The sequence below is a fragment of the Trematomus bernacchii genome, unplaced genomic scaffold (genome assembly GCF_902827165.1).
Source record: "Trematomus bernacchii unplaced genomic scaffold, fTreBer1.1, whole genome shotgun sequence".
Classification (NCBI taxonomy): Eukaryota; Metazoa; Chordata; class Actinopteri; order Perciformes; family Nototheniidae; genus Trematomus; species Trematomus bernacchii.
The window spans coordinates 405,458-418,772 of record NW_022987429.1 but is presented as its reverse complement, the minus strand read 5'-3'; the positions used below and the strand labels follow the sequence as shown (position 1 = coordinate 418,772).

The 13,315-nt window shown below is 40.3% G+C and overlaps 1 protein-coding gene across 1 annotated transcript in view; it reads left to right on the top strand.

Annotated features, from left to right (window-relative positions):
• Positions 1–13,315, top strand: part of slit3 (slit homolog 3 (Drosophila)) — a 228,127-nt gene that overhangs the window by 118,833 nt on the left and 95,979 nt on the right. Inside the window, 1 exon segment of the mRNA XM_034141508.1 lies at positions 5,753–5,824. Coding sequence (XP_033997399.1) covers positions 5,753–5,824 — 72 coding nt within the window.

The window sequence follows — 13,315 nt, the reverse complement described above, 5'->3', positions numbered from 1 at the left end:
AAACTCCACACACACACACTTAGTTAGATCAGTGTAATGGAGCGAGTTAGGAGAGTGGCTGTCCCGTCCCAGCCAGCCAGAGCTGTCATCCTCCCGTCCACCATGATCAATAGAGGGGGGCAATATTTTTATTCATAAAGCGCCCACTTAATTAAATCACAGGGAGTGGAGCTGGGGGACGGGGGACGGGGGGGAATGGTTGAATAGGGGAGGAGGATGGATGAGGCGGAGGTTACAAGACGAAGCAAGGGCATTGAGTCAAAAGACTGATGAAGAATTACAAAGACTGAAAAGAGAAAGGCAAACAAATGTTTTAGAAAATATGGAAGGAAGACCCTTCTGTGTGACCTCCATTATATATAGTACAGCGAGATACAGAGGACACATTTGAAGGCAATATGTGTGTGATGGGAAGCAACACTTTCCATAAAAATAGCATAAAAGATCAAGCTTTCAGGGAACACACAGTTTGAATGCTCAACGTGTTTAGAATAATCAAACAAGAACTGAAGGCAAAACATCTGACTATAGAACGCAGTAGACCATCATGCGTTTTTTAGCCTAAATCAAGACAATTATTTGGCTATAAAATATTGCTTTACGCGGTAAAACTTTAAAATATCAAACCCACACTGCAGTCCTATGTCTGCAATGCGCTGCCAGCATGTTGGGTAATATATCCCCCCGGTTTGTTGGCACAAGTAACAATCACTCAAGTAGAGTCACTCTGCAGCCAAGACTGGGAGGCCGTGGTTGTAATGGGAAAGTTCCAGTTTTGAATGCATGGAGCTATATGTCTGTGGCACTGCCAAAATGCTGCATTTATAGTCAGTAAGTTCCCCCAGGATAAATGATTGTTAGAAAAAAAAGTCGCTTTAAGTTTCTTTTGAACTTGCCAACAAATTCTCAGAGTAAACAAAGGCCACATTTGAATTACTTCGATTTAGAGGACACAGACCTCCCTGTGTGCTGTTGCAGTGAGAGAATATATAAATCCATATTCATTTGATCACTTAGGTGCATGCCTAAACTCACTGTGCAGTTCACCTTGAGTGATCTGGTGAAATCCATACAGTACATGTATCAATGAAGTATTGTGCTATTTTGTTCATTTTAAGCAATATAATTAAAAGGTATCGGAACATTTAAATATATTTACATTATAAATAAGAAATATCAAATAATAGCCGTTAGTTATATGGTATAATGGTCACTTTGATAGTTCTAATGGTTACAGATACCAAAGGATGTGAAATGACTATTACAGTACAGGACATATCACTGTAATACCTGCTGCATGACTTTGGTCGTGCCCTACAGTAGAGTGCCTTAAAAAACAAGAGGAATATGAGCTAGCCAGCAGTCGATATTTATTACTCTCTTTATGGAACAATATTAAATGCACTTACAGCCCCCAAGGGAGAGAAAAAGAGACAGACAGAGAGAGAGAGAAAGTGAGATAGCAGTAGTGGTCAACAAAGAAAGTGAGGGGAAAAGAAAGACATGAAGAAGAGAAGTGAGACGTGAACCATTGAAGGTGTCTCAATGCATTTAGCCACCTCTGTCTTCCTTCACTGTCCGTTTACTCCTGTTCCTCTCCTCTCTCTTTTTTCATCTCTCCCCTGGAGCCCAGCCAAGGGTCATCTCTTTTCTTTCTTCCCCGTCGCCCTCCTTTTAATAAAAGACAGAAACACACACAAAGATGCATGCTTTGCCGCCCATCCGCTCTCACTTGCCTGCTGTTTCTTTCACGCAGAGACACACAAATTCTAACTGACACATGGATGCGAACCTCTGCCGACCTCCTTGTCATCTCCGTCTTACTGAGACCTCCTGTGACGCCATCTGAGATCAAAATCATATGATATCAAAGAGGCATGTTTCCACTCCCCCTCTCACAGGTTAATGGTTCATAGTGGACCTTTGCTCATATCTGAACGAACCTGAGGGTGTATCCATCTAATAACTGGTGTCGACTGTTGGATAAAAAAAGTGTAGGGGTGACACAGCCTGAGGGAAAAGTTCATTTGATCTGTGTGGAAATTGAGAAAGAAATATATGTGTTTGCACTAGTTATGTTTTTATATCTGCATTCGTGTTGCTGAGGCTTACGGGGACACAAATGTGTGTTTGTGTGCACTCTTTGTGTGTAATGAGTCCCCATATGTGTGTCTGTGTGTGTCTCTGTGTGCGTGAAGGGGTTAACCGTAATATCCGAAGAGTGGCAAAGGATGACCTGGCTAGTGTTATTATTCTCCTCACATGAATAATGGAACTTAATATGGAGGAGGTGATCGCCAGGAGCACACACGTACACACGTACACACACACGCACGCACGCACGCACGCACGCACGCACGCACGCACGCACGCACACACACACACACACACACACACACACACACACACACACACACACACACACACACACAGAGGAAGATCTTGCTGTCATCCTCAATCCCTCCAGACTTTTAGGGGCCACGGAGAGTCAGCATGCCCAGGAAGGAGAGGCCTTGGCTGGGTAAACGGAGGGTGGGGGGTCTGTGTGGTGAAAGGGGAAGGTCTGAATGACATCTGGTCAAAATGTAATCAATCATACAGTACTTAGAAAGCCATTAAAAACATTGAGGGAATGATAAAAGACCATGTTTCTTCCTTCTGCCGTTTGTTTTCAACTCTTCTTTCCTGTATTTCCTCCATGAACACTGAACTCAGATAACTGAACGTTTGCGTCATCAGTTGCGTATTGAGATTCCAGTTCCTCAAAATATATGGAGTTGTTTTCACAATCTGTACCACTATAATTTACAGAATTTGTCATCGTAATGGAACTGATGTATAATTCAAAGAGCCATCTGTCTCTTTAATATAATTTTTAGGAGATTAATTGCCAGCTCTTTCAAACGCTGTGGCAATAGAGGGGGACCAACATGGCTTAATCCAATACATGAAATGTGGGAGCAGATTGCTACACACTGCTGTACAAACCATCCATATATCCAAATGAGTTTTTATTTGCCCGTGTGTGTGTGTGTGTGTGTGTGTGTGTGTGTGTGTGTGTGTGTGTGGTTTGTGTGTGTGTGTGTGGTTTGTGTGGTTATTCTATCAGTGAGTGTCCTTTTCAAGTAGCGCAGGCCAATCTCCTGTTGGTTATAGTCTTCGCTCTACTCAAAGGTCGGCAGGTATGACTCACAGAGAGATGGGAGGAGGACAGCTGTTTACATGAAAACATGACGGGAATGTGTTCAACAGAGACAATACATTATGATAGAGCAAAGAGCTATTTTCAATATCCCCCGAGTACATGAGGTCACATCAAAACAGTGCCAAATGGCAGCTATACACATCTGCTTGTCCCTGAAAGCCTATTTTCTTAATCAGGTTTATACCATGAGCAAAGGGTTCACATTTCCTGCCAAAGTGATAGCAGCCTTTTTCTCACTCACTTATTGTATCCTGTCATTGTGGTTCAAATCAAATGTTCTACTTTTTTTCCCAATAGAATGTTGATGAGGTGTCCATCTTCTGTTTACACCTCCCAAAATATCCCCCAAATCATTTCCATACCCCTAGAACCATTGCACAAATGGACAAACAGTAACCACTAGTATGATGAAAACTTAATACAAGCCTTGTGACATATGAGTTTTATTATGGGGGCCTAAACTGTGGACTCCCGGCGCTGTTGTCAGTCACTCAGCTGGAGTCATAAAGAGAGACAGAGAGACACACAGTCTCATAATAGCTTTTATTTGACTTGGATGACTTTCCTTCTGTTAGAAGCAATAACAAATAAATATCATGGTGGGTAAACAAAACAATAAAAGATTTATTAGCCATGGAACTCCTTATGAAATATGACTTTCAAATAAGTTTGTTTCTTCTTCTCATTCTCATGCTTTTTTTCACATTCATTTTATACTCTTTTCAGCAGACCACAAGTAGAGTTAAATACATATTCGTAGCATTTTATTTTTGGTATTTCAACAGCGATAATTGAGAACGATTAGAAAAGAAAAAGATAGAGTGAACAGCTTTGCTTTCTATTTGCTTAGTCGACGTCATCATGCAGGCAAGAAAGACAACAAATAATGAAAAGAAGAAAACCTTCTTCCTGAAAAATAATAATCTAAACACATGGAATATTTTCCAGGCGTGCTGCAGATTAAAATATCATTACGCCAGTCCTGTCCGTCAAATGTTTGCCACTTGTGTGCTCCTTCGTTACCACAATCGCTGAGCAAAATTGCACATATTTTCTTTGCATAAAGAATATACAACGCCAGGCACATACTTTTCCCATCAAGGTTTGTGGAGAAAAAAACGCTAATCTCTTGTCAAACAAAAGGAATGAGCCAGAAAACACAGGGCTCAAAGGGAAACGTCCAAAAATGATGAAACCTTGTTAGTTTGAGGAAATTAGTTTTCTGTTTTCTGAGCACGGCTTGCCAATTAACATTCACAGCCCTAATAACAGTAATAATGCACAACCAATTTTCCTCCTGTGTACGTGAATGTATGCATGACTGTAAATTAGCTGGCATAAGCATACAGTATGTGTTTATTTCAATGTATATGTGTGTTTGTTTGTTGTGTGTGTACTGTAAGTGTGTGTGTTTGTTAATGGTTGTCTGTCTGTGAAAATTGACCAATAAGACGCTGTGTTTCTTAACTGCGTGACAGGAAATTGTAATGAATATGGTTGATACATAATTACGATTATCCACAGAGAGCTTGCTGATTTTTCTGGTGTGTGTGTGTGTGTGTCTATCTACAGTAAAATGTTGTGGTGATGTATTTGTACCGCTGATTGGCTTTGTTAGCTAGTGTGTTCATTGTAAGGGTGTGTGTGTACTGGACTCAGGCCTGACTGACAGGACTAGGGTGATTAGCTTGTCTGATATTTCAAACCGCTATAATTACATTGTGCTTTCTGAACCTGGTTTGCCTGCCAGGCCTTCTCCCAAACAAACAACACTAATAGAGTTAGGGCCAGGCTGTTGTGTCATGTCCAAAATAATTTGGCTCATATCAGTATTCATTAGGGAGACAGAAAAATAGCAGGACCATTGTATGTGCAGCCATGTTCAGAGTGTGTGTTAGAGCTGAGGGGGATCAAATGAAATAGATATGTTGCTTGATATTGGCATTACAATGTGTGTGTGTTCTCTGGTTTCTTTGAATAGATTATTATCCGCCACAGCAGTGCTGCGCTGTTGGAGGGCTTTAGTGGGGAAAACTAACTTTTACATAAAAAACATGCTTAACAACCACAATGAACGGAACACACACACACACACACACACACACACACACACACACACACACACACACACACACACACACACACACACTGGTCTTTCTATGTATCTGACTGTCTGCTTTCCCCCTCCAATGCCTCTCTATTAATGACACACATGGAGACAGGCACACACACACACACACACACTTCAAGGCAGTATATGGATTCATGCCAGCAGTATTTCTGATAGTTCCCATTGTCTTTGAAGCTCTTTGCACCAAATTCTTCCACTGATCATAAATGTCATATCATCCTCTCTCTCCCTTTCTCTCCATCTCCTCCTCCGTCTTTGCCTTTGTACTGTAATTGCATGTGTGTGTGCGTGGTTGTGTATCTGTGTGTGTGTCATATATTAACATGTTTGTGGTTTTGTTTATGCTTTGACTCCCTATATGTGTGAGTGCTTGGAATACCTCAACTAATGTCCTCTGTGTCTCTTTCTCTCTGCAGAGACCTCAGCGAGAACCAGATCAAGGCGGTTCCACGGAAAGCTTTCAGAGGAATTACAAATGTCAAGAACCTGTAAGCACAATCACTTTGTCTTCCTTCTTTCCCAACTACCCGTTTAGAGGTGCTTTCGTGAACGTCCATCTTCTCTCTGACTTTCTAAGGCGAATTCTTCTCACAACATATTCGTTAATTCTCCTTCACCAGCTGGTGGCTCACTTGCTACAAACTTAACCAGGAGATTTATTTTTAATATCCAAAAGTTGTCAGACATATCAAACATGTCATGCTTCATTTTAGGGAAATGTGTATAATATAAAGCCCAGGAATCTTTCCAATCAATGGAATGGTGCAGCCATAAAACCATCAAGAATGTGGTTTTAAATGTAGCACTCAGTGTACACATTATATTTCCTGTAGGTATGTGTTACTGTCAGACTGTTGGCCCAACTTTATAGCTATATAAGGGCGGGGGGATTTGCATATTTTCAATTGTATCACAAGAAAATTCTTATTTATTAGACATGGCATCAAATCTTATTTCGGAAACACATATTTAGTTTAGATTACTTTCCCATGATGTGTCTGTTATTTCCTTCTGACTCTATTTATCATTCTGCTTTTCATCACTTCTCCCTTTTCCTCCTCACCTTCTCTAATATTCCCACTTTTCTCATCTTATTCCTTTTTATCATCTCCCTCTTCTCTCCTCCTGTCCAGAGAGGTTTTGTCCTCACATCAAGCGCTCAATACCCCCCTGTCATTTATTCATGACGTCCTAATCCCCAATAGTGTGATCAATACGCTGGCCAATCAATGCTTCCCATCAATAATGGCTGATCAATCCTGCCTGATGCTGCATAGGAATCTACTCGACAGACTCTTGGGGGTAAACAATGTCCTCAAAGCGAGAGAGTTCGATATAGGGTGCGATAGAATAGAATATTGGACAATAAAGCTGGGGAAAAAATCAGCTTTGCTCAACAAATCTCCTCTTTGTAAATGTGCAATTGTGTTTTATCAGTCATGACTGACATGACGGAGGAGTGGGATGGAGGATGGGATAGAAAAACAGAGCAGGGTATTATAACTACATGATGCAAAAAGATAATAATCCATCCTTCTGAAAGCCTCATTTCACAACAAGAGATGTAGACTGCGTTAAGAAAAACTAATAATAAATATGCTTAAGCTGAATGACATAGTAAGTTGAATAAAGGGAAAGGATTGTAATCATATTATACAGGTTGTCTTTAGTTGGGATCCCATTGCAATGTGAACAAACAATAACAAACACACTTTTTTGACTTATGCCATGTATGGGAAGAATATATACAAGACTGGTGATACAAATATGTTAAAAAGAACCACAACTTAGAAGCAAACAAATCACCAATTACATCAGATTGGTCATATTGTTGTTGCCAACTATATTTGTCCTTTTTATCAACTGGACTGGTGCTGGGTGAAAATAAATAATAATGTATTCCACTTTGTTGTGCCAATCAAGATGTCCTAAGAATGAACGATCCACAACAGCTACAAAATAAAAATTAAGTGTGGTGAAATGGCTTTTTAGCTGCAGTTTGCCGACAAATCAGCAAACACCATCTGCTAAAAGTGATGTTATATCATAAAGCTCCAGAACAGCTAATAAATGATGAATCATGTGGTGAGATAAATTATTTTTGGTAAATTCCAGGTTTGGATTGCCAAAAGTTAACCCAACAGTTTTCCCCACAAGCAAAGACATTGCTTAGCTAAACTAACCAAGCATTTGTATATTAAATGACAGCAAGTAGTTGGACATCTTTCCCAGGACATCCATGTTATCACACTTTAGTTTGAAGTAATGTGTCCTTACATTTTCGAGATTTGTGTTTCTAGCACTTTTTCAATTAGGACAAGTAGTAGAATGATTAACATGCATCTTGCTTCAGAATTAACAGTATTTCAGAGTTAGGTGACAGCCAAGAGTGCTCTTCAGGTTAGAAAACTCCCAAGTGTGATGTAAATTAAATATGGCCGCCAAAGTCCACAGGAGAATATTACTCCTAAGTGAAATGGACCTGAAAGTTCCTGTACATCTTCTCCATTCAGCTTGTTGGGATTGCATGTGTGTAATGTAAGTGAAGGAGTGTAAGACCTCATGGCTTTGCTCCAAACCTTTGGGTTCAGGTTGGTCCACTTTTGATCCATTCTCCATTCTCAAATCGGACACAATCCAAATTAAATGCTACACAACACCTGACCTCTATGTCCTTACCCTCACTCGAGTATTTTACAACTATTTAAAGTTTAGTGCCAGAAAACAGAAATCAAATCCTAGTTTCAGTGTGTCTTCAACCATATATATATTCCTCCGGTGTAGGTATGCTGACCATGCAAGCTCTATATCAGTAATACCCTGTCACATTCATTCATTAACACACATGTACACTTGAGAGCTGCCCATTATAACCACAGTGTCCCACAGGCTGCACATTGAGCAGCTCCAATAAACAGCAGGTACAATTCAATATGAGTTTCCAGATGTTTCACATTGGATATACGCCACTCCCTGCCCTTACAGCTGTAACACAAGACTCAGTGCTAACACGGCTGTAACCCTGTCTGCCAAAGCTATAAAGTCACATCAATCAAGTTTGACGGTACAATTGTCTCTTCTCTCACTAAAATGTTTTTGCACTAAATTGCTTTGACCTACAAAGTGAATCATTGAACTTTTTTTCTGACAAATTTAGAGTGACTCAGGCTTCTATAGATCATACATTTCTTCCACTTTCTTTTTTTGACGTTTTACAGCAACGTCCTCCTTCTCCTCTTCCTTATTCTCCTCATCTTTTTGTTTTTACAAATGTCCCCTTTTTTACTCCCTCAATGGTTCTCTCCCTTTCAAAATGTCTTGTCTTCCTGTTTGCTCCGTTCCCTCATCTGTCATTACATCTTTATCCTCTTTCCCTTCTCTCCCATCATCCATTTCTCTTCCATTCTCTTATCCCATTAGCTGTCTGTCAATCTGTTGTCTTTTCTTGTCTTTCTTTCTTTAAATACAATTCTTTCTTTCCTTTTACTTCTTCTCTCCATCCATCCATTCCTCCTCCCTCTCTCCATTCGATATATTTTTCCCTCTCTCCCACTTTTCCTCAGTATTTCCCTCTTTTTCTTCTCCCACCCTCCTCCATCCCTCCACCCCTCCCTCCATTAGACAAGGTGACTCCTGCAGTAAGAGGCTCCAACCCTCCATTACACCACAGAGTAAAAAAACCTTCATGACATTCTGTCCCTGGTGGACACAGCATTGATTTTTTTCGCATGTCTCTCCCCCCCTCTCACTTTGTCTCTATCTCCCCTCGCTCTCTCTTTCTCCCCTGTCTCTCTCACTCACTCCAAATCTGTGTCTCACCAGCTAGTTTCTCAGAGGGGACCGTCTTTATCTCACTCTCTTTCTCGGATGTTCCCTTTCAAGCTGCCTGGTGGCTAGCGTACTATCCATTTATTGCACTTCTTTCACACACACACACACACACACACACACACACACATACACACACACACACACACACACACACACACACACACACACACACACACACACACACACACACAGACCCTTTCGACCCTACCATCAGATTGACTGCTTTGCTGAAACTGCCAAGAATCTGGCAAATGCGATTACTGTAGTCTATTGCTAACCTAAAGAGACAGGTATATGCCATACATCTGTGTGTAGGTGTTTGTGTGTGTATAATGCATGCTCGTCTATACATTGTGCTGACTGCTGGTCCTGTCATTCCCGAAAACCCAACCTGTCAGTCAAACTATAGATGATAAAGGGAAATGTAGAGTTCGAAAAAAGGTAGAACGCACTGTGTCAAAATAGACTCTATGTCTGGAGGCTTATGTTATCACATCTTATTTGATCTATTCAGATTTTCTATAATCTAATCTTGTTTTGTCTGGTCATGTCTTGGCAGAAAGGTCCTATTGTTAACAACACCCGTGTATTTCCGATATCGCGTTTTCTCTGCTTTATACTTGCTTCTCTCTTTGACCTAAAACCATTAGCACTCAAGCTAATTTAGCTACATGCTAATGATTGATGTTGCGTTCATTCTGAGTGTGATTTCAAAGATATAAAGAGGATTATTTCTGAAAGGTATATTTACCTCCTTATGCCATGTTTCGACGGACACTGAGTGCAATAAATACATAATAAAAAATACAATTCAACAACTCACAACACGGTTTCAAGTGTTTCAAGTACCTTTCTTAAATGACAACTCGTTAAATTCCCTCAGGGTGCAATTTGAGGAAAATTAGTTTGCGAACATTAGAACATAAAATCACAGCAAACGATTAATACTCACATTTAAAATGAATAATACATAATAGTAAAACATAAAATGAAGACAGAAATCAAATCAAATTGGAGTGCTATTTACTAACACACCATAATAGGATCAAATAGCACTAAAACATAATCATTCACAACATTCACTCATTTGTTTGGAAAGTGTTTACACATTTTAAGTTTTGCAGACTTTTTTGATGATTGAAAACAACAACAACCAAAAACACAAATACAGAAACCTAAACAATTAAATACGGTGCACCAAGAGTCAAGAAAAAACACAACATGTCTTAATTTCATGCAAATGTTGCTATCTTATAGAGAACTCAAGATAAGTATACAGAAAAGAAAAAAGTGATAGCAAACTTATGTTTAACCATACTTTCTTGAAACTCATATAAAGGTTTTACTTCAATATTCAGTAGCTACTGCAAATCTTCCTTCTTACGGTGAGGAGAAGCAGAGATAACTGTGATCAGCCACAGATGCTGTGTGTACTGTTGTATTCACGCTTAAGTCACAACACATGTGAGTCAGTGGTGCTTCGAGGCATATAGCTGTCGATGGCTCACAGAGAAGCATGGACGCATCAGATAAGATACAGCTGTTTCATATGCCCTCACATTACACCTCGGTGCCCACAAAGACACGCTCTTTATCTTCCGTCGCCATCACGTCCTCATATTCTACCGTGTTTTCCATCTGCCTGGCTTTTCGCTCTCTTACACATTTTCTTTTTTGTATAGTGATCAAATATAATTCATTTTTCCCAACGGGTAAATCGACACACTCATATCACTTCAGGCGGTTTGTGAGGAATGGGTCCAGAGAATGTAATATGTCGTGTCTTCCAACAATACAACCATTCAGTAAATCGGTGTAAGCACAAAAAACCCCATGGCTTTACTTTTTACCTTCCTCCTTCCTGTCATCCCCTTCTTTCGTTTCTCCCTCGTAAAATGCCTCCACTCTTCACGCTTCCCTACCCACAATGCAGTGCTGGATGGCCGTTTGTTTGAATTATTACTACAGCGCCTCAGAGAGAGGTGAGAACATTGTGTCGGCTGCATGCACACACACTCACACACACACACACGTTGCCTACCAGCACTGTCGTGTGTCTCTCTCTCATTGCAGATGTTTGCCTTCAGTTGTTTTTTTTATGTTTACCACAATTCCAACATCAGACAGCTCGAGCCGGGCATATATCTAGCGAAAGTGTGTTTGAAGATATAGAAAGGAATGATTCATAATAGCCATCCTTTTCAGAGCAGTTCAGCTTTAAATGAAGGTGACACCAGAAGGGATAATGCTCATACACACACACACACACATACTGTAACACACACACTCCACAGTGTAATTTCTTCCCCGATCAAGCATTCAAAGCCTTGCACCAATATGCAAAGAATAGCAAGGAAGAAAAATGAAGACATGATAGCCTGCTTCCTGAAATTGTTTACTCAGATTCCCATCATTCTTTGCCTCACACCAACCCCCAACGCACTTACTTAAATCACAGGATGTGGCTAATTCATTAAAGGTCGTGTCCAACCGGGAACGGAGGGAGAAAATGTCAATAACTGCAACCTACTGTATGTACCAAAACAGGCTCATTGCATTTTCCTTCACAGTGATAGGATTCTGGATTCAGTTTTAATCTTAAATCTAGTTTAGCTCACTAAAAGTAGAGCACAATCTTCAAGTGTAGTGATTACTTGGAGCCAGAGACAGAGACACTTCTATTTTTCCCATGGACCGGTAAATTAGATTTTCGCAGGGTTGCCTTTATTTAACTTGAACTTCAATGTTGGACAAATGTGCTTCCATTTATTTTCGCTGTTTATTTAACAGAGTTATACAAATCATAAATCCACTGGAGGCAAATGTAAGCATAAATTCAATTTGTCTAATTCGATATGCAAAAAAAGGGTTTGGACAGAAAGCCACTTGGTGTCCTTGACTGCTGTACCAATCTCAGCCTGGAACAAAGTCAACAGCAATGGCCTTAACATTCAAAACCATGTGCATGGCTTCCTGTACCCTTGAACGTCACTAAAAGCAGAGGAGTCATTTGCAAGTCCAAGTCAACCCTTTATAGTTCAATCCTCATTCACTGTATGAAGGTTACATGCAGTATCAGCCATTACAGAGATGTTCATCCAACCTGCATTCATCTGCCATTTGCAGTACTGCAGGTTCTTCAAACAGCTCAGCAAACCAGCATCGACTGTCTCACTTATAAAAACACATTAGTATGCCATTTTTAGATGGATAGAGTCTGATTGAAGGCAGGCAGCGATGGGTAGATGTATAAATGCAAACACAATGTTTTAAAGATAATTAATTGCAGGGGAATAGAGAGGTCATTTCAGATCTTTATTCCCAACACATCCATTCCCAATCCACTTACATACTGCTCACCCTTTGCCCCTCCTGTTTTCTTCTGTATCTCTTACATTTTTAATTTCTTCTCTTTTTGGCTTTTCAATCTCCTCCACTATTGTTGTGGTTATTTTTGTTTCCTCTCTCAAGCAGATCACCTTTCCTTAGTTCTTCTTATCATCCACTCTCTCATTTGAACACACTGTCTTTGTTGTAGATCTCTTCTCTGCCCTGTTTCCTTTGTACTTTTTATTTGAATACTTTCACCAGTTCTGCTGACTCCTCCGTTTCCCCAGCATTCGCTCGTCCTTCTCTTCAGTTTCCACTTCAACCCATTAACCCAAGTGTTTTTTGTTGTTGTTTTGTTTACTGATCTGCACATTGTTCATCTTGTTTGGTATGTGTCTGTATAGACATTAACTCTGCAGAAAAAACAAAAGAAACGTGTTCAAAAAACAGAAACTGTGGAGGATTTAGAAATCCGCAATAGAGTGGTGCAGGGATGACTACCCTACTTTACTTAGCAAAATGCTAACGTTATGTTATAAAGGAACTACAGCAGGGTCGCACGACTTCAACGTCACGCCAACTTAAAGGGGACCTATCATGCAAAATGCACTTTTGTACGTCTTTTATACATGAATATGTGTCCCCGGTGTTCCAGGGAACTCACCAAGTGTCAGAAAACACAACCCTCTCTATTTTCCTCCATACCCAAATCTCTAAAAACGGGGCTGCAACGGATCTGATAAAAACTGATCCAGATTTGAACACTGTCCTGACGTCAGGACGGTGGCGCTACGGCTATTGGGCCAACTCCACCAATC